The 23,258-nt window shown below is 36.6% G+C and overlaps 1 protein-coding gene across 2 annotated transcripts in view; it reads right to left on the reverse strand.

Annotated features, from left to right (window-relative positions):
* Positions 1 to 2,226: 2,226 nt before the first annotated feature.
* The window catches only part of LOC109423422 (alpha-tocopherol transfer protein-like), a 36,948-nt gene continuing 15,916 nt past the window's right edge, over positions 2,227 to 23,258 (reverse strand). Inside the window, exons 1-3 of one of the 2 annotated variants that reach the window (XM_062858954.1) lie at positions 11,612 to 12,253; positions 3,659 to 4,117; positions 2,227 to 2,358 (exon numbers count right to left, since the gene is read on the reverse strand). In XM_062858954.1, coding sequence (XP_062714938.1) covers positions 2,312 to 2,358; positions 3,659 to 4,117; positions 11,612 to 12,038 — 933 coding nt within the window. In that variant the 5' untranslated portion in view covers positions 12,039 to 12,253 and the 3' untranslated portion in view covers positions 2,227 to 2,311. Of the gene's footprint in view, positions 2,359 to 3,658; positions 4,118 to 11,611; positions 12,254 to 23,258 lie in introns of those variants that run through there. The other variant, XM_019698405.3, reaches the window with a different exon arrangement.

Here is a 23,258-nt window from a genome sequence, read left to right on the forward strand (position 1 = left end):
CATTTATCCGGAGGAATAAATGATTAAAATCTTCAAGAAATTTAAGTAAGCATTCTAAATGGAATTCATGGAGTAATTTTTGCAGGAATTCATGGAGCAATTCGTGAAGAAATGCCTGATGAAATACCCGTAATAGTTTGTAGAGGACCATTGGAAGAGTTTCAAAAAAAAAAAAGGAATCTCTGAAAAAGTTTCTTAAGGATTTTTTGGAGGAATTTCTGAAGGAATCTATGAATGGCTTTTAGAAGAAAGCTTTGGAGAAATTTTGGATGAAGTTAATGGCAGATTTTCTAACGGAAAACCTGTAGAAATTTCTGAATTATTTCCAAATTTATAATTTTAAGGAGGAAGTTATGAAGACATTCATGAAAAGTTTTCTAGTGAAATTCTAGCAGAAATTTATGGATCAATCCCTAGTGAACATGGTAAAGTTTCATAGAAGAGTTTCTTTCAAAAATCCCTAGAAGAATCAGAGGGACTTCTGAAGGAATCCCTGAAGTGATTCATTATGGAATCTCTGCAGGATTTTTCATAGGAATCCATCTAGGAATTACTAAAGAAATCTATTGAAGGGTTTCTTAGTAATCCTTTTAGACATTTTTTGCAGGAATCCATTGAAGGAAAGTATGAAATATCCATGTAGAAATGTCGAAAGGAATCCTTTGACTAATTTCTGAATAAATTCCTAGATAACTTCCTGAAAACCTTGAAAAAGACGAACCAGCCAAAGGCTGAAAGTTTCTATAATATAGCTAAATCAATCAATGCTGAAAACCTTCCTGAAGGCATTTCTAAAGGGATTCTTCGAGAGTTTTTAGTAAGAATCTCCAGAAGATTTTTTTTATTTGTTTTTTTTTTCAATAATTTTTGTAGGAGGTTTTGAAAGAATTTCTGGGGAAATTCATTGATTTTTTTTTTCAAAGAAATCGCTTAGGGTATTTCTGAAATATTTTTTGAAAGATTTTCATAAAGAAACCCAGCACAAAATCCGAAGAAATACTTGGTAAAATTTATAAATAAATTCCAGAAATATTTCATTTGCTTTGAGGGAATGAACATAAAAAAATCACTGATTGTTTTGTGGGTGAATACGACTTGAATGATTTCTGTTAGATTTACAAGTGTTGAAGCCCAAAGAAAAATTTATTGGTAATATCAATAAGACGATCAGAGAAAGCATCGCCTGAATATTTTTCATTTAAAATACTTGTTGTAAACACTCTAAAATATGTCAATAAATAAGTTTCCAGTAATTTACAGAGAAAACTTTCACTAGAATTTCGAGAATCTATTGATTTTGCATTGCTCGTTAAAAGCAGCTAAAATAGCTTCTCAAAATAAAAAAAAACAAGCTAAATTCCTAAGCAACATCATGATAAATAATCTAGAGAACGATTTTTTAAGAATAACGTAATGTAAAAAACACTCGACCAATCTTAGAAATTTAGAAGTCTTGGTAACATACAAGAAAACAATAGCATCATACTGTTCCTTCCAGCCTTAGACCTTTTCGGCGCCCCTTAGAGGCTGGCGCCCTTGGCGGGGGCCAACCTGGCCAACCCCACGCTACGGCTCTGCCTACCCTACACTTGTTATTGTTTTATTAATTTCTGTTAGAATCCTTGTGGATTAGCAAGTAAGAAATAGAGCCAAGTGAACATTGTTATTTTTTGTCTAAATTGATTCATACTCATCGATATAGCATATTATTTCTGGGGAATGATGTTGCGTTTGATTAACCATTACGAGGCTATTGTTATTTAAAACAGCAATAAAGTATTTTTTGTTTCATTTTGATCATTACTTTTCAATCAAACATGTTCACAGTCACCCCATTACCTCTTCATTGTCTTAGCTCAACAAAACAGTAGGATACACTACTAACCAATTAATGATCGCATATGTTACTCAACGGACTTTGTTCCAACGGCAACGCAACGCATGATCCCTACTAGCTAGCTAGCCAGCTATCTAGCTATGGACGACCTTCCTTCCGCTGCCCCAAGGCTACCAACTCTTTGTCTGCTGCGTTGCTCTCGTTTTGGTTCGCTGTTCTTTGAGTTTTATTGTCGTTTCTTCTAGAGCGTTCCAAATTTCGTACAGATGCAAGACAGGTTTGCCTAGCTTAATTATGTTTCCATTAACAGAGCATAGAGGAGGAAGCTGGCAATGACATATATTGCGCATGATTGTGATATGTGTCTTCGAGTGGAAAAACTCCATAGATTTGAACCTTCAACAAATTTATTGACTTGTACTTATCGATGTAAAACTTATTAGCTAGATGAACCTATAGATCACTGGAACCCGATTAGGAGCTGATGCTGTTCTTTCGCGTGTATCCGAACGGAAGCAAAGCTGAAAATAGAAAGAAATGAAATTGGTGACACGGGCATTAATTTTGCGAACAAAAACCAGTTTCGAAGAGAAGACTTGATATTTGAATTTGATATTTGACAATGCGGATGTATACGGAGAAAACGATGACAGCTTTTGTCATGGATTTATCTTAATTGACGAAGCTGTTTTGGGGGACATATCTATATTTATCTTGAACCTATTTCAATAACGTCATTTAAAGCGCATGTTAATAAAGATCTCATTACTTATTTAATCACTGGTATAAAACCGGCTGATTGTTTATAATGCTCTTCCATAATTGATTTTGATCGGCGCGTTTTGACAGACTTCTCACGTGCTGGCATCCAGGGTGGCTATACAACAGGCAGAACTGGGAAGATTCTAAAATTAATCTTGTCGGTATTGACATATGAAACGAATACGCCAAAGACATCAACTTGTTAACCTTTCAGGACGTGCGCCTAATCCTATAACTGCACCGTGCTGGCACTGAATACGACGAGCGATGTTTTTTATTGATAGTGTTGTACTTTTTACAATAGCGCGCTTCCTGAAGGGTTAAATAACTTTCAGACATTATAGTATTTTGTATTAAGTCACAGAAAAGTGGAAGCAATCAATTAAGAAGTTATGGATACCTATATAATACTTCAGTGCTTTTATCAGCTAACGCTTGCATAAAAGTGCTTCTAAACAAAAATGTTAGCAGGCAGTAATCTCTTTAAAGTTCTACCAAAGTACTTTTTCGTGTGCACTCGATATGATTCCTTTCAAAACAAAAGAATGCATACTGATTCTAGAAAAATATGGATACTGTTTCAATGTCTTCAAACATAAAAAAAATCATTAATATCTTTACACAAATGTATTCTGATTAGAAGAGATAACTTCGTATTTTCTTATATTTTTATTCATACATTTGACGTCTATTCAACCTTATAGCCATTTACGACTCTTCTTTTATTGTTATCACTTAACCGCTTTTTTACTGCGTGCATTTATGAGCCCCCAGCTCACTTCACGAGGTATTTAAAAAGTAATTTTCATAAGGAAGTCAGCATTTTTCAGAGCTCGATATGTTTACCTTCACGCTTCGATAGCGTTATACACATACGGTATAAACAACGCGCAAGATTCAAACACTCATCGTTTAATTCACTACTTCTAGCTTCTCTCTTCATAAATAACCCCTCAAAAAGCTGCTCATTGTGTGACAGAAAACCAAGAAAACAAAATCCATTCACGAAATTCAAGGTTAACCCTCTGAGAGTAGCGGACCCCCTCTCATCCTACTCACTTTTCGAGAGCCACTCGTCGTAGTACATCATCAGCTCGGCAAACACACGGCCCTGGCAGATCGGTGCCTTCGATGTTCCGCCAAATCGCGGCGGCAGAATCTTCGGATTAATATACTTAGCCAGCGACGATAGGTTTCGGCCGTGGATCACCATCATCTCGCGCATCCGCTTCGATTGGAGGGGTTTGATGATCGCGTACAGCATGTTGTAGATCATTCCGGCGTTTATCGTGTGCGTATTGACCGTCCGGACCGAGGAACAGTTTTCGATCAGATTCAGCATGATCGCCGTTGATTTGGGGGTGAATTGCATGATGTGCGACATGCTTAGGCCGTCCATATCGAACAGTAGCTTAACGCCGTGCAGCTGGGCCTCCTCGCTTTGGGTCAGCACACCGACCAGGGCGCTGACGGCTGAGTTGATTTCCTCCACGGTTACCTTGGAGGTGTTCCATCGTTCTGGGTTTGTTTGAAATGGATGGTTAATGGAATGTGGGATTGTTAAACCAGTGACAGAACAACTAGGCGAATTGGAATGATCTTGGCAGCAGGAATTCAAGATGATTTGTTTTTAGAAAAATCTGTATCACTCATTTCAAAAATCTCATTTTAGATCTCATACCTACGTAATCCGCGTTTAAAATCTACATCGAACATCCTCAAGCTCATATCTCTATATTTCATATCAAATGAAATCTGCAGATCCAAAAACTGCAGATAACGAACCAGCACAATTGTGCTGTTGAACAATAACAATTTTGCATATTTTTTCATCTGTTTAGTCTTTGTTTTATGTTATATTTTTTGAAAATAATTGATCCATTATGTATACTTGTATGTGTGCAAACAAACTTTTGTTTACGTTTCATGTAAGATTTACCACAACAAGTTAAACAAAAAGTGGAGAAAATCCCTAAAACATGCAAAAGTTTTATCTGTCGCATATTTTTAATTTCCGATTTATCTACATAGGTAGTCCAAGCTAGAAATCGAAAGATAAAAAGTAGTTCTTCAAAATAAGGAACAACGATTGTTGTTTTATTGAGAAATCTAAAAGTTCTGTAGAGCCAGTTGAGACATTTGTATGGAAATTTTACTTTTTTGCGCTTCGTCCTTATTAGAACAGAGCCTGCTTTTCAGCTTAGTATTCTAAAGATACTTCCACTGTAGGCTGCAGCTTATTTTTGAAAAGTTGTTGAAACCTAGAACTTGTAAGCTCTTCTGGATTTAAGGACAATGTATTTGGAGTACACAGCTCAAATTTTCTCGAGCACAAATTTAGAGAACCGTCTAACGGATCTGGCTGAAATTGTAACTCAATGTCTACGGTGCCGAAGCAAGCATCAAGTTACATTTTTAGCCAGATACGTTTGACGTTTCTCTAGATTTATTCTCGAGAAAATTGGTGCTATGTATTCCAAATACACTGTCCTTAAATGACATATTTCTTTTTTTTTCTTTTTCGAGAAACCTCTGAGTTTGGGCCAAAAATATTGCGATTTAGAAGTGGAGCAAACGTTTCAAAGTTGAATTTTTGAGTAATAAAAAGGGGCTTTCACTTTAAATGCCATAACTTTTTCAATTTTCAATCTTTTTTACGAATCTTTTCCAAATTGATTGTAGAATATACTTGTAGAACTTTTTTTTCTAAAGGTACTCAAAATATGAGTTTTTAAAGATTTCATTTATTACTTTCTTCTTTAAAAATAATAACTCTAGGGCCCGTTAATTTTTCAATCGTTTGACCAATTTCAAATCTTTTTATGTGATTTGGTAAACATTTTTGTTGCTTAGGGCAAAACTGGAAGCATTTCCTATGGTTTTGGATTTTTTTTTATTAAATAACGAAGCAATATTTTAAAAATCAATTTTCGTACACGGTTAGAGTAAGGATCAAGGTATCTCCTGATTTGTGTCAGAAGAAAATTGTTTTCAGTTTTAAGGGAACCATTTTTTAATCAAATTAAAAAAAATAAGGTTTTTGAAAAATTGGTAAAAGTTTTACACCTGAAAAAAAATCCAGGTGAGAGCTCGAAACTATGTATGAAAACCGATTTTGAAAATATTGCTTCGTTATTTAATAAAAAATTAAAAACCAAAAAAATGAGGAAATGCGTCCAGTTTTGCCTTAAGGGTGCTATGAATGAACTGTACCTATAAAAATAGTTTCAATATGGATAAATATTAAAATAAAACGGTTTTTACAATTACAATTAGAATTTTGGCAAATTTTTTATTGTTTTTATGCAGTTTCGAGCTTTAAGTGAAAAGTTTATTCTATATAATAATTTGGAAGCCTTAAACTTCAACTTTTGGAATGTTTTAAAATGTTTTTTTATGGTGCCTAAATGCGTTTCAATCGTGGTAACACAGTGTTATCAAGATAGCAACCATACACACCAAAAATCAATTGAAGGTTTCAGCAAATTTTTCCTAATTTTGCTGAGCTGAAGGTTACAGCAAAATTTTGCTGATTTGTTCAGTAAACTCCGCTGATCATCAATAACGTTTTGCTGAAATTCAGCAAACTACTGGAAGCTCAGCAAAAAAATTGCTTCAGCTCGACAAATTTCAGCAAAAGATTGCTGTAAGCATTTGGTGTGTAGCCAATATCACCGCCAACCTAGGATTCAAAAGCTCTCGCTGACATCGGTTTAGGTACTTGATAGAAAATCTTACCGCATTTGGTGTTCCCGCATTTAATTTCCCGTTTTGAATGCACACATCAATACTGAACGTAGTAGCTTTGCTGCCTTGTAGTTTGCCTTGGCTACCCCCTATCGCGGGTGTCAACAAACAAGCGTGTTGGCCATCAATATCAGTGCTGACGTGATTCAACTTTCTGCGCGCCAAAGCATGATTGCCCCCGAAAAGATAATTTTAAGGACACATTTGCCTTTCACGAGTTTTAATAATTTTTGCTCAACTCCTACAGCATTGATGACAAAGAAGTAAACAACCACAAAACATTAAAGAATATGATGCCGTTTTAAAATATCCAACTTATTACGTATATTAGGGTGTTTCAGAACAAAATCTATCAAAAAATAAACTTTTTAAGGTTTTTTTTTCTAATTATAAATGTGATAATTTGCCATGTGTTCTGAAATTTATTAACTTTTGACAAGTTTTAGTGTAATTGTAATTTTTTGAAGTTCGAAAATGGTCGACAACACAAAATGGATATGCTGCCGTTCTAAGCCCCACTGTCCCATGTTATAAGGGAATCCCATATAACATGGGACAATTATGCATAGAACGGCAGTATGACGTACTTCTTAATTTCAATGGGTTTGGCTGAAGTTTTGACGAGCTACTTCTTTTAGGCAGCCATTTAAAATATAGGGCTGAATTTGAGTACCAGAGAACATTTTTGAAAAAGTGGACAGGCCTAATGTATACACCCACCCAACTGCAGCAAAATTTGAGAAAATCGGAAGTTTGTTTACGTTTTCGATTGTTTCTCAATGATGCGGGGTTTGCTTTGATATATATATATTTTTTTTTATTATTTTGAAAAACTTAAATCTTCAGTTTTTTATTAGTGTTCGTAAACACTGCAAAATAACGCTGCATTTATGTAAACAACCGGCACCTGGCCCAGTGCGCAAAAGTGGCATGATTAACAAAATGGCAGATAACTTTTGAAAAAAAGGTAGCTTTAATATTTTGATACTAGCTGTACCCGGCAAACTTTGTCTTGCCTACTGTGTTTTTTGACTCTCATTTTTTTCATGTTTTTTGCCTCATAAACCTTCCTTGTGTACAAACTAACAGAACAAAACTAAGACGACCAAAATCGGACCTTCCGGTTCGCAAGTTATGCGCGGTCCCACGTATGCCACGGCATTTTTATATATATAGATGTTGTGTATAAAAGTCTTAGCTTTCAATTAAAGCAAAAAAAAATTGAAAATCGGTAGTTACCATCATGGCGAAAAAAATACAAATCCGAGATGGCGACCAAAATTAATATGACCGACTAAACTTTTTATAACTGTAAACAGTAGCTCTATCTTTCCTCTTTCCAATAACATTTCGCTTTGAGGTGGTTTTTGGAAAAACTTTCGTTTTACAACGGTTTAAATGAGCTACCATTTGACTAAACTCGAGGGGTCTGCAAATATCGTTGTGGCTCTAACTTAAAGTGGCCAGAAATATTTTGCACTGATGCTGGACACTGTTTTCATCTTCTTCTCTATGGCTCTACGTCCCACTGAGACTTGGCCTGCCTCACTTCAACGTACTGTTCTTTGAGCACTTCCACAGTTATTAATTTAAGGGCTTTCTTTGCCTGCCATTGCATGAATTTGTATATTGTGAGGCAAGCATAATGGTACATTATACAACAAGAAATTTTTCCCGACTGGAACGGGAATCGAACCCGCCGTCTCCGGATTGGCGATCCATAGCCTAAACCACTAGGCTAACTGGAGACCCGATTGTTTTACATAGCTCATTGTAAGTTTTTCAGTGATTCAGTGACCCAGTGATTTTACAAAAAAAAACTCAATAATATCAAATACAGGTTGCAGGCGTAACAAATACAATAGTTAAAACAATTTTTAAATTTTCGAAAAATGCTGAAATTTTTAAGAGTTCGACTGACATGTTTATCAAATATAGATAATGCTAAACAAAGCCCCTAATTGAAAAAATAACAATATTGCAAGACAACGAATATACATTTGAATTGTCCTTAAAATGTTAGTTTAAATTTCTCTGAAGTTCTCCTTTGGTATTATTTTAGGGATCCTTGTGAATGAATTTACATTGAACAGATAAAACATCGAAAGAAACTGTTGGAGAAAATTTAGGAAATAGTTTTTGACAAAACTGTACTGCCGTGTGCAACTTAGTTCTTCTTCTTTATGGCTCGACGTTCGCATGTGGAACTTGGCCTGCCTCTCTTCAGCTAAGTGTTCTTGGAACACTTCCACAGTTATTAATTGAAGGGCTTTCTTTGCCTGCCATTGCATGAATTTGTACATTGTATGGCAAATACAATGATACACTATACCCAGGTAGTCGGGAAAATTTTCCCGACCGAAACGGGAATCGAACCCATCGTCTCCAGATTGGCGATCCATAGCCTTAACTAGCATACTGGAGACTGCAGCTTAGTTGTTCCATGTTGATAGGGATTCCCATAGAACATGAGACAACTATGCTCACGGCAGTGTAACTTTTGAAGAAAACCCTTGATCATTTATAAAAATCCCCTGAAACATCTGTTGACGTGAATCCTGGAGAAACCCTAAAAATGCATAAACACCCTTAAAAAAGAATAGCTAGCGAAAACTTTGAAAAAATAATCTTGAGGATTCTTTTCAGGCATTCCTAGATGAATAGCTGGAGGAACTCCCGAAGAAACCCTTAAAAACCAGGGAAAATTCTGTGGTTCAAACTACCTTGCTTAAGAAAATCTTGAAGGGACTGTAGCAAGTACATTTTGAAAAATTATAACTGTGTCCTTCAAGAATTTTCTCTGAGAAGTTACTAAGACATTTTTCAGCGTTTCGCTGGAAGATCTAACGCTATTGCACTGTGTTCATAGGATCTTTTCAGGCATTACTCAAACATTTCTCAAAATAATCTTTTAAGAATTCATTTATATTATCCAACCAAAAATCATGCTCGCTTTAAAAGTTCTACTATTTTTTCCACGAATCCAGCAGCCTTTGGCATGCTTCTCTTGGGATTTTATCTGACGGGATCTACATAACTCAAAGAACGCCCTGTGGGTTGGTATAGTGTGGGTGTATGTATCGATATTTCTGGGAATACTCCAAGGAATATTTTTTGAAAAAGGTGATAGAAATTTCTGGCAAAAAGTCTTCATACTCACTTGTAGAGAGCTTACAAAAATCAAGCAATATGCGTGAAGAATTAGCATTAGGTTAAAATTCACGAATAGAAACAATTAAGCAATGAGTGTTATTTTTTACTATTAGGATTTTTTCGAAGTTGGAATTTAAAAAGAACAGAAGCAGTTCAACACATTAGTTAGATATACCTGTCAAGAAAAAAAATAGCGATTTTTGAAATGCGGGACTTTTCCGGGACACTTTACAATCAGAGATGGGATCATTCATTTGCAAAGATTTACATTCACTTGCTACTATTTCAGCTCAGAAGCATGTTATCGAAAAACAATGTATGGGTAAAATCAACCTTGTAGTTTTATCTGAAAGTTTGTCGAATAATATTAAGATCGCACACGCATAGCAAAGTCGTGAGCGAGCTGCGAAGGCAACTTTCCACGCCGTGAATGTTAATTACATTCACGCCGTGGAGAGTTGCGTTTGCTGCCTTCCCGGGTACATGCAAAGAACAAACCAAGGACATAAAAATAACAAATTTTGCCATCATATCTCATTTTATCATTCTTATGTTATTAATGAATAACACTAAATAACTCGCTATGAACAAAAAACGTTATCATTGTAAAATTTGTTATTTATGAGTTATTTTTGAATAACAATAAATAACTGAAAAATAACAAAATATGCAATCATAACAAAATAAGGTCTTCTTTATAAGAACAAAATTTACAATTATGATGATCTCTTTTGAAATAACTTATTTTGTACTTTGTTCTCAATAACTCGATAATAACTTATTCAGTTATTTTCCATTTTGAAATATTTTGTTCTTGGTTTGTTCTTATAAGGATAAAATTAGTTATTATTAAGTTATTTTCCGGAACAAAGTCAGTTATTATTTTTGTTCTTTTAGCTCTTATTCCCAACAAACCAATAACAAATTTTGCCATTCAGCTATTCATTTTCAATAGCAAAATTTGATCTTCGTTAGTTATTTTCTTCTGCCCGGGTTCTGTTGACTTAATTATTGATGCTACGCTAGTACATTGTTCTACAAAGTTTCAGGTAAAACAAAAATAAAGAAGTCTTCCATACATTGATTTTTGCCACGATGTTTCTGAAGCGAGTAAACAGCAAGTGAATGTGAGTGATTGCAAATGAATGGTCCCATCCCTGTTCACAATGCGGGGCGACTAGTTTGAATCCGGGACTAACCCGCTTAATCCAGGACATCTGGTCCCTTTACTCTAACTAACCATCAATTTGAGTAACCAAATGCATTTTCCTTACTTTTTAGCGAGGACTTTCAGAAAATCGCCACCTATTGATGTAAAAGTTTGAAGTCATCTAATGTGTTGGGCTGATACACCAAATTAAAGGGTGACCTCATACTTTTGATCGATGGCATCGAAAGTTCATTTGCTATTTGTTTTATCTTTTTTTCTTTTTTTTAAATTTTTTGCTCGGTTTTGATAGTTTGATAAAAAGCAGTTAAAATCTTATAAAAATAGGTTCAATAACTACTCTTATCTACAAATTTGGCCAACCCAATTTGTCAGCGACAAGCTAATGACAAAGAAAAAAAAATCAAGAAAATGTTTAATATTTAGATTAAGTTAAATATAAAATATTATAAAAAATAAAATATTTGTATATTTGTATGAATATTTTTAGATCAATTTCGACCAAATCAATTATAATTTCTTTGTTTTATTTTATTTCAAATGAAAGCTTGATTTGAAATCGAGAACAAATTGTCGGAGATCGAAAATATATCATGTTTTGAAGGGGTGACACCGAACTTTTAATCGGGAGTGTAAATAACGTTCCGTTAAATGGAACACATTCTAATCCGATGAGTTCAAAATCATAAATTCTCAGTCAAAAAGATAAAAAAAAAACAGCATTCAAATTCTTCCCTGTCCAAACTAGTCAGACCAGTTTCTACTGGTCGATATAAATTCACTCTCATGCTCTCTGGTTTAGATTTTAGCACGCTTATCCAAATTCATCACTAATCCATATAGGCACAATATTTACCCGAAAACCTGACAAGATCATTCCATTAGCTTTCGCGTGCAATGCATATCAGCGTGCTCATTCTAAATTTATCCCCACATATACTAACTTCCGGACTCCACCACGATCACCGGTGCGCCATCCACATCTCGCTCTGCGAGCAACCACACGACACCTTCCTCGTACACATGCCTCAAGGCCTTGATCGGGGCAAAATATTCCGGATTTTTCGCTTTCTGTTTGGAATTGGCCTGCAAGATGCCGAGTGCTTTGTGCGCATCGTAGAACCCGGCCCGCAGATAAACATTTAGATACCAATCGTTGTCGATCGGTACATTAAGATCCGGATCGGCCGCGATCAGTTTGCGCAATTCCTCCAGGCCTCGGGTCAAACTTTGTGGTGATTCGTTAATGAATTGGCGCGCTTTCGCCTCCAGTTCCGGACCGTGCGCGCAACTATCATCTTGTAGACAGATCTGATACCCCGCGCCGAGATCAACGTAGGGATGATTTTTCTCGTTGAACTTCAATGTCATGACGGGGGCGAGGTTTGTTGTTTGTTCTTGATCACTGAAGAGGAACTAATGTGTTTGCTGAAGACGACACGAAGACGCGCGCGATCGATTAGACGAACGATTAGATTCGACGAAGTGGTGAGCCTTTGGCGGAAAGGACCAACCGTCGCTAACGCACGGCGGAGATCAACTGGTTACTGGCTACGGATGGACGCGTGAAGGAACTAACATTTTGGTACCCCTTTCGTACGCCTTTCAGCTTCTGATGGTGGTGTTTTTTTTTTGTCTAAGCTATCCATTTGACGACTGGACAAACGTACGTCATGAGGTTCGGTGATCAATTGATTGAACCTGCTCACCTTAAAATTGAGACACTGTGAATGATGTTGATTGCATAGTTTTTTGAACAGCTGCTGAGAAATTTTATGTAGCAAAGAATGCCTAGCATATGTCGAAAAAATGGCAAATGCAATGCAATGCGTACCTTATCTTTCTTTCCAAAATACCAAAAACTGAATTAAAAAATAAAAATTGTTCTAGACCCCCCGATAGAATATTTCGCTCTTAGCCTCAAATGAAAGAGGACATTTTTTTTTGTCACAGACACCGTATGGCCATTATTGTACAAAATTCTTGAATGCACTTTAGGGCGCCCCACACCTTAAAAATATACCAAAAATGCCAAGTCTTGCCTTCTGAATCAGTTGTCTTGAACTTCCAGAAGCTACGTTCAAAATTTGAGCGAATACGGTTAAGGCAAAGGGGGCGCTCAACAAGCTTGAAGTTTGTATAGGCCAAGTTTTCCGGCCAAATGTATGTCGAAATCTTAAGTATTCGATTTTTCATCGCTAGGTGGCGCTGTAAGCGTTCAATAATTGAAAACTTTTGTAGGTATGCCAAACAACTTTGTCGAAGACCGCAAAGTGATCTATTATCAGGTATCAGAAGGCCGGCTCCAGAGGCACGTTATCCTCCATTTGGGACATTTGTGCCATCGCCATACACATAAGCCTATTTCATCATTTACCTTAGGGAGAATGGGACAAGGGATGGGAATTTGGAAAGGGAAAGGTGATGAAATAGGAAGGGGTGCCCTAGAAGAGGGAATAAACGCATAAGCGCAACAAGGGCTCATAGCCCATACCACAACGGGTTTAATCAGTGCCCTGAAAAGGACATTGTAAAACGCATCAACGTAAAGAGAACCTATAGCTCTGGAGGTAGCTTGTGACGTCATGCGACTTTCAATATGACATTGAAAGGCAAAGCATCCTCAATATTCAAGAAATCACCCAAGCAAAAACAACGTTTGAGCGAGTGTTTTTTTTTTTGAAAACGTATACAACTTTGTGTAATAGAGTCACTGTGAACATCCCAAATTTGGAGGCATGTGAGTACACATGAATAGGCATGCTAGCCAGACGAACATCACAGATGTGATAAACGACAATTCGTTTCAAGCATTTCATACAACGCACGCACCCTTTCGGGATAAAACTATAGAGTAATTTCACGCCATGAAAATACCCAATAGAAAAATACAAGAGTTCAAAACATGTTTGAAATACTCAAATCCCTCTGGAGAAAAATAGGACAAAACCCCATTTGCTCCTGGAGATTTGAAGTAAGCAGAGCTTTTTAGTGCCCACTAAATCGTTTCTATAGCTACAATCCTCAGGGCAAAAGCTAGAGATTCGTAGCTATACAAAAGACTGGTTTATCCGAAGATATTTTGAACTTGAACAGACCAGAGTTCTATTCAGAAAAACCTCTTGTGGTCCGCACAGACCGCAGAGGACAAGCTTCTTTCAAAGCAATAGTTATGGTATTCCACAATGGAGGGCGTTGTAGTAACAAAATGACAATGAAACTCTCTTGGAGTAGCAATGGAACCAATTAGTACAGGTTCCCTAGTTTGTTGAGCAGGGACGCCTGAATACGCAAAGTTTGCGAAGGAACACTCAGAAGGTCAGATGGCGAATCCTCATCTGACACATGTCAATCAGTCAACTCATGACAAATTCTGCTCATGCAGAATTGGGTTAGACGCAATTCTATGTTAAGTTATCCATAAACTGTACTACCTAAGTATTCCATCAAATTGAAGCATCTCTAATTAATGTACACACCAAAAATCGATTGAGGGTTTCAGCAAAATTTTGCTGAATTTTGCCGAGCTGAAGGTTTCAGTAAACATTTTGCTGAAATTCAGCAAAATTTTGCTGATTTGTTCAGTAAACTCTGCTGATCACCAGTAACGTTTTGCTGAAATTCAGCAAACTTTGCCGAAAGTTCAGCAAAAAATTTTGCTGAACCCTTCAGCTCGGCAAAAATCAGCAAAATATTGCTGAAAGCGTTTGGTGTGTAATATAATCATCGTAGCAATACTGCAAAATATCAGCCAAAATATGCTGAAAACAAGAGCTTGCTTGAAGGCATCCATAAGGAAAGGTTGAAACATACTGCTAACGTTATTCTAAAATATAGCCTGCTCGAGGCACGGCACTTCATTTACAATGAAAGAAGCAAAACTGGGTTCACAAGGTAACCTATACAGAAGTTACCCTACGAAGATGAACTTTTTGAAGCAGAGCCACTTGGGCTACACACGCTTTTTACGCTGAAAATTGATCTGAGGTTTCCTACCCGTAGCCACTACCCAAACTAGACATGACAGCATAAAAATGAAACATCAACGACAAACCAAACCGGTGTCAATTGAAAAAACGCGAATGGCGAAAACGCATTCAGCGAAATCATATAGGTAGTAATGTAAGCTAATTTACAACATTTGAATAATCCTGACCTTATTTAGCCTTGAGACTTAAGAAGGGCAACTGATTATCTCGAAGAAACGCAAAGTACCATTGCTCCGGTTTGCGCAGTAACGACGTAATACTGTGGAGGACGCCCAAATTCTCCATTGGCTCCGTTTGTGGTTAGGTTTATATTAGACCCCCCTAACCCCCCTTGGCACGGTAAGCATAAAGCCGCATAACACCATGAATTAGGGATCACCTGTTTAGTGAACTTAGCCAATTGAGAATTGAGACAACCGCTACCGACACTACACAGCTATCTAGGCTGATCGGGAAAAGAAGTTAACATTGATGGTCAACTTCCAAACGAACTCCAACAGCCCTATGAAAATAGTTATACCCTAGCCAAAGTGAGGCGAAGCGTTGATATTATTCCTTTACATGTACTTGAAAACCAACAATAATGTTTTGCCTCACTTTGCCTAAGGTATATCGTTTTTCACAGACTTTGAATCACTTTGCGGTCTTCGACAAAGTTGTTTGGCATATACACTGAACGGCGGCTTGCGGTGAAAATTACTATTCTGAAGGTCAATTTAAATACACAACGCCACTTAATTTGTGCAGACTAAGTATCGTTTCAATTCAACAGAATTATGTTTTCAATTTTACCATGCACTCTATTTTCAATTAAAAAAAAGTTTTCATTAGCAACCGGATTCGAACCAAGAACCTTGACATTACCACGCTTGCACGCTACCACCCGGCTATCGAACCGGTTGATGTGAGAAGAAGCAAAACGCACACAAGAAGCGTTGGTGGGTCGATCATCATGTTTTGTTTGCCATGGTAAATTTAAAAACATGTTTATGCTTGTCATTAGTGCAAGCCGCCTTTCAGTGTAGTCACCTACAAGAATACACTTCCGATCTAGCTCCCGATCAAAAGTATGGGGTCACCCCTCAAAAACATGCCATTTTTTTAGGCTCATATCTCCGCCAATTTGCGTCCGAAACCCTACATCTCATTCAAAAGATAATAGCTGAAAGAAACTTTGAACATTAATTAAATAAAACTTTTTCAAAAATCTTTGTATGTTAACTTAAGCTAAAGTTGCCAAATTTTCTAAAAAATGAATATAAACTTATCATTGAGTTCAAGTTGATAACTAATCTATATAAATAAAATGGAATGGTGTTTGTATGTCACGTGTAGGCTCGGGAACGGGTCAACAGATCGACATGATTCTTTCACTGTTGCATTCCGACAGGCCTCCGACGTGTTCGTACGAAAAAAATAATTAGAAAAAGTGACCGGGATGGTTATGAAAAATGGGAAAATCTGAAATTCCATTTTGAAGGGCATTTCTTCATGGAATCGGATGTCGAAAAACAGAGTAGACAGGCAGGACGACATTTTGAAAAAATACAGCTGATTGATAACAGGTTTTGTTATCATTTAGTTATCATTCAGATCTATTTTATTGACCAAAATAATAAAAATCTACTTTACCGACATAGTTTGCAGCTGAAAAAAGTTTCTTATTTATTAATTTATTTATTATTAAGTGCATTAATTCTTTGGTACAGCCGTTAACAGTGCTTTTCAACATGTCTCTACGACAGCAAAGATTCCCAACAAGCTGGAAAATTTCAGAAATGTTCCCTGTACACAAGAAGAACGACAAACGGAACGTGGAAAACTACCGCGGAATAACATCTCTTTGTAGTTGTTCGAAGGTGTTTGAGATTGTCTTTAATGACATTCTATTTGCCGCTTGCAAGAATTACATCTCTCCAGATCAGCACGGATTCTTTCCTGGGAGATCTACGACTACAAACCTAGTTCAATTCGTCTCTTTTTGTGTACGAAACCTGGATGCAGGTGCCCAGGTTGACGCAATTTATACGGACCTAAAATCGGCCTTCGATAGAGTAGATCATGGGATATTGCTAGCGCGGCTTGAGAAAATTGGACTACATTCGAATATTGTCGGGTGGCTATCTTCGTATTTGAAGGATCGTAAACTGGTTGTGAAAATTGGAGCTGATTACTCGGAGCCATTCACTAATCGATCTGGTGTGCCGCAAGGAAGCAACCTCGGACCTCTTCTGTTCTCTGTGTTTGTAAATGAGCTGTCCTTCATACTGCCACCAGGAGTTCGTTTGTTCTACGCCGATGATGTCAAGCTATTTCTCGTCGTAAAATGCCTCCAGGACTGCGTCACCTTACAACGACAACTTGACTTGTTTGTTATATGGTGCAATGATAACCAAATGACGCTTAGTACTCATAAATGTAATGTCATTTCGTTCCATCGTAAAGTCAACCCGGTAATACATGACTACAGTATCGCAAATGAACCGCTCGAGCGAGTTTCTCAGGTGCGCGATTTAGGTGTCACTCTTGACTCAGCGCTTACTTTCCGACTGCATTATAATGATGTGGTCTCAAGGGCCAATCGACAATTAGGATTTTTTTTTAAAATAGCAACGGAGTTCCGTGATCCTTATTGTTTGAGATCACTGTATTGCGCCCTGGTCCGATCGATCCTGGAATCTAACGCAGTTGTGTGGTGCCCGTATCAAGAAGTTTGGAACGCCAGAATTGAAGCAGTGCAAAAAAGATTCATTAGGTACGCTCTCCGTGATCTTCCGTGGCGAGATCCCATCCATCTGCCGCGGTACGAAGACCGTCTACAGCTTTTAAACCTAGACACGCTTGAAAGAAGAAGGAAAGCTACTCAAGCTGTTTTTGTTGCAAAGATTCTCCTAGGTGAAACAGATTCCGGTTATATCTTGTCGCAACTCAACCTGTATGTACCAGAAAGACATCTACGGCAGCGTGACTTCCTGCAGCTTCAACCACGCAATACGCTTTACGGCATGCACGATCCAGTGCGGTTTATGTCAAATTGCTTCAACGACATTTTTTTCAGACTCTAGTTTAATTTAAAAACACTTCACTAATACTTTACTTTTGCAAAAGAAAATAAAAAATGAATAACTCTTTTAAAGAAAAACTAGAAAGGACGAGCAAATTCCTTTTAATTCTACTACTGTGCTTATCTTCGGACAGATAGGCCTATTTCGTCTGTGACTTACAGACTTCTTCAGTGTCAAGTGCTCGACTGAAGAAAACCTCGCATTCGTTGTGGTATTTATACTAGAAGTGTATGTGTAGGTACGTGTGTGGGTAAAAGTGTAGGTATAAAATGTAGGTACAAAATTGTAGGTACAGATTTGTAAAAAAAGGGTTGTATCTACCTGTTAGAAAACAGGGTGTCAATAAGATACCTAAAGCTTTGGTAGGTAGTCAATTGGTGTTTGTTGTGTTATTTTTTCCTGCCGATTTGGTAGGTAGTCAATTTGTGTTTTGTGTATTGTGTAATGTTTTGTGTGTGTTAGGTAAAAATTTAAACAGCCACGTGTATCCATTGCCCTGATCCTTGTTAAGTAGTTTTTTATTGTTTTGTTTGTAAATTTCTAAACTTTCTGCAATATCAAGTTTCCATGGGTTTGTAATGTGTCGTAAGAGTTTAATATTTGAAGTATTCAAAAAATGTCCTTCATTGAAAATATGTTCAGCAACTTTAGATTTAAAATGGTGAATGAGTCCCTTGTCTGTGTCTTTGTGTGCTTTTGATACTTCCGTTATGTGTTCTTTGAATCGTGTGTTGAGTGTGCGTTTTGTTTGTCCTATGTATATTTTGTCACAGTGATTACATGTTATTTTGTAAACACCAGATTTTGTTAAGTTGTCCAACGGGTCTTTCGTGGATCCTAAGAGAGTTTGAAGTTGGTTAGCTTTGCTTGTGAAAACTAATTCAAAACCAAACTTTCTGAGAATTGGTCGGAGTTTTTTGGTGTCATTGTTGTAGTTCACAATTATCCGTTTAAGTGTAGGTTCTGTCCGTGTCAGTGTAGTCAAAGAACGTCTGTATTGTTGTTGTGTCTTTTTGTTGATGATCTGTTGTATTGTTTGTTTTGTGTAACCGTTCAACTGTGCTGTTTCGAAAATGTAATTAAGTTCTTTCGTTTTTCCTGTTTCACTAAGTGGAAGTGTCTGCATTCGGTGTATCATGTGATTGAAGGATGCAATTTTGTGTTGATGTGAGTGATTTGATGAATTTGGAATAGTGCGTTGAGTGTGTGTCGGTTTTCTGTAAATTTCGAAGGAAAGTGTTGATTCTTGTTTTACGATGAGTATGTCCAAAAATGGTAGTTGGTTGTTCTGTTCAATTTCACAAGTGAATTCGATGTTTTTGTGTGCATTATTGATATTGTTCAAGATTTCAGGTAAAAGATGTTTCTTAACAATGCTAAACACGTCGTCAACGTATCTCCACCAGACTTCAGGAAGCTGTTTGTTGTTTTCTAAGCGTTTTTCCAAATTTGCCATAAAAATTTCACTTAAAAATGGAGAAAGTGGATTGCCCATGGGGGCACCATTAAGTTGTTTGTAGGTTTCATTTCTGAACGAAACACCGAATGCAGACACTTCCACTTAGTGAAACAGGAAAAACGAAAGAACTTAATTACATTTTCGAAACAGCACAGTTGAACGGTTACACAAAACAAACAATACAACAGATCATCAACAAAAAGACACAACAACAATACAGACGTTCTTTGACTACACTGACACGGACAGAACCTACACTTAAACGGATAATTGTGAACTACAACAATGACACCAAAAAACTCCGACCAATTCTCAGAAAGTTTGGTTTTGAATTAGTTTTCACAAGCAAAGCTAACCAACTTCAAACTCTCTTAGGATCCACGAAAGACCCGTTGGACAACTTAACAAAATCTGGTGTTTACAAAATAACATGTAATCACTGTGACAAAATATACATAGGACAAACAAAACGCACACTCAACACACGATTCAAAGAACACATAACGGAAGTATCAAAAGCACACAAAGACACAGACAAGGGACTCATTCACCATTTTAAATCTAAAGTTGCTGAACATATTTTCAATGAAGGACATTTTTTGAATACTTCAAATATTAAACTCTTACGACACATTACAAACCCATGGAAACTTGATATTGCAGAAAGTTTAGAAATTTACAAACAAAACAATAAAAAACTACTTAACAAGGATCAGGGCAATGGATACACGTGGCTGTTTAAATTTTTACCTAACACACACAAAACATTACACAATACACAAAACACAAATTGACTACCTACCAAATCGGCAGGAAAAAATAACACAACAAACACCAATTGACTACCTACCAAAGCTTTAGGTATCTTATTGACACCCTGTTTTCTAACAGGTAGATACAACCCTTTTTTTACAAATCTGTACCTACAATTTTGTACCTACATTTTATACCTACACTTTTACCCACACACGTACCTACACATACACTTCTAGTATAAATACCACAACGAATGCGAGGTTTTCTTCAGTCGAGCACTTGACACTGAAGAAGTCTGTAAGTCACAGACGAAATAGGCCTATCTGTCCGAAGATAAGCACAGTAGTAGAATTAAAAGGAATTTGCTCGTCCTTTCTAGTTTTTCTTTAAAAGAGTTATTCATTTTTTATTTTCTTTTGCAAAAGTAAAGTATTAGTGAAGTGTTTTTAAATTAAACTAGAGTCTGAAGTAACAAGTTCTACTAAAAGCTCTAAAGTAATAGTAAAGTGAAGATGGCAACCAAGCCAAAGTCAGAGCCGAATAAGTTCATCGAGTTGAAGAAGACCATCGCAGGATTACACAAGGATATCGCGTTTCTCAAGAAGTGTATAAAGTACAGGCTTACTCCCGTAAGTCACAAGGTAAAAGTTAAAACAGCCACAAACCCCAACATAGTAAAGACACTTGAACAAACACTCATCAAAGAAAGCATCAAAAAACTACACAGCAAGATCAACATGAAAACTTTGGAATGTTATTCTCTCCATTTAAAGTTAGCGAAAGATTATCCTGAATCTTTCCCTAATTTTCTAACAAAAGTAAAAGTTGCAGAATTTTGTGAATCAGAAAGAAAAAGGAAATTACTAGATAAAAAACTTAAAGCATTAAAGATGCAAAATCCGAAGTTTACATGTTCTTCTACACAACCACAAAACACAACACAAGAACTAACTGGGTTAGTGGTCAATCGCTCTTCCGAACAGTTTACGGAAGAACAGTTGACCCTTCTCAACAAAGGTCTTAACTACGCAGTACACTCTAAACCAGATCCAACACAAACCATAATCGACATTGAAACAGCTATCAACACGAACAATTTACAGACACCACAGATTCAAGAAATCAGAACACAAACAGCTAACACTATTCAAAACACACAACAAAACAAATTGAACAAAGAACACCTGAAAGAACAACGAATAATCAAAGAACTTAACCAGAAACCAGTTTTCTATCTGAAAGCTGACAAAGGAAACAAAACAGTAATCATGAACAAAGAGGACTATGATGAAATAATGAATAACAAGATTCAAAATGGACCTTACCGAAAACAACGTACTGATCCTCTTCCAGGATTAGTAAGACGTGTTGACAAAACTCTCAAAGAGTCTACACCAGTTTTAGGAAGCGCCATTAAAAGCCTGAAAGAATCTAACCCTTCATTGCCAAGAATAAAAGGACTTCCCAAAGTTCATAAACCTGGAAATGAAATGCGTGAGATTGTTTCAGCCATTGGTTCACCTACACACAAAATTGCCAAATATTTAGTACAAGAATTCCAAAACATGCCTAAAAAATTTCACAGTAGATCTGTCAAGAATTCCGAACAATTCACAGAACTAGTACAGAATTTATCCGTTAACGACGATGAAATTTTAGTTTCATTCGACGTTAAATCACTTTTTCCAAGCATTCCAGTTAAAGAGGCCATTAACCTACTAGAAGATTGGCTTTTGAACCAATATGAAGATTCAGATTCAGATTGGATTAAGAAAGTTCGTACATACATCAAATTAACCAAACTTTGTATGGAAGAAAATTATTTTTCGTTCAGAAATGAAACCTACAAACAACTTAATGGTGCCCCCATGGGCAATCCACTTTCTCCATTTTTAAGTGAAATTTTTATGGCAAATTTGGAAAAACGCTTAGAAAACAACAAACAGCTTCCTGAAGTCTGGTGGAGATACGTTGACGACGTGTTTAGCATTGTTAAGAAACATCTTTTACCTGAAATCTTGAACAATATCAATAATGCACACAAAAACATCGAATTCACTTGTGAAATTGAACAGAACAACCAACTACCATTTTTGGACATACTCATCGTAAAACAAGAATCAACACTTTCCTTCGAAATTTACAGAAAACCGACACACACTCAACGCACTATTCCAAATTCATCAAATCACTCACATCAACACAAAATTGCATCCTTCAATCACATGATACACCGAATGCAGACACTTCCACTTAGTGAAACAGGAAAAACGAAAGAACTTAATTACATTTTCGAAACAGCACAGTTGAACGGTTACACAAAACAAACAATACAACAGATCATCAACAAAAAGACACAACAACAATACAGACGTTCTTTGACTACACTGACACGGACAGAACCTACACTTAAACGGATAATTGTGAACTACAACAATGACACCAAAAAACTCCGACCAATTCTCAGAAAGTTTGGTTTTGAATTAGTTTTCACAAGCAAAGCTAACCAACTTCAAACTCTCTTAGGATCCACGAAAGACCCGTTGGACAACTTAACAAAATCTGGTGTTTACAAAATAACATGTAATCACTGTGACAAAATATACATAGGACAAACAAAACGCACACTCAACACACGATTCAAAGAACACATAACGGAAGTATCAAAAGCACACAAAGACACAGACAAGGGACTCATTCACCATTTTAAATCTAAAGTTGCTGAACATATTTTCAATGAAGGACATTTTTTGAATACTTCAAATATTAAACTCTTACGACACATTACAAACCCATGGAAACTTGATATTGCAGAAAGTTTAGAAATTTACAAACAAAACAATAAAAAACTACTTAACAAGGATCAGGGCAATGGATACACGTGGCTGTTTAAATTTTTACCTAACACACACAAAACATTACACAATACACAAAACACAAATTGACTACCTACCAAATCGGCAGGAAAAAATAACACAACAAACACCAATTGACTACCTACCAAAGCTTTAGGTATCTTATTGACACCCTGTTTTCTAACAGGTAGATACAACCCTTTTTTTACAAATCTGTACCTACAATTTTGTACCTACATTTTATACCTACACTTTTACCCACACACGTACCTACACATACACTTCTAGTATAAATACCACAACGAATGCGAGGTTTTCTTCAGTCGAGCACTTGACACTGAAGAAGTCTGTAAGTCACAGACGAAATAGGCCTATCTGTCCGAAGATAAGCACAGTAGTAGAATTAAAAGGAATTTGCTCGTCCTTTCTAGTTTTTCTTTAAAAGAGTTATTCATTTTTTATTTTCT

The sequence above is a fragment of the Aedes albopictus genome, chromosome 3 (assembly GCF_035046485.1).
Source record: "Aedes albopictus strain Foshan chromosome 3, AalbF5, whole genome shotgun sequence".
Classification (NCBI taxonomy): Eukaryota; Metazoa; Arthropoda; class Insecta; order Diptera; family Culicidae; genus Aedes; species Aedes albopictus.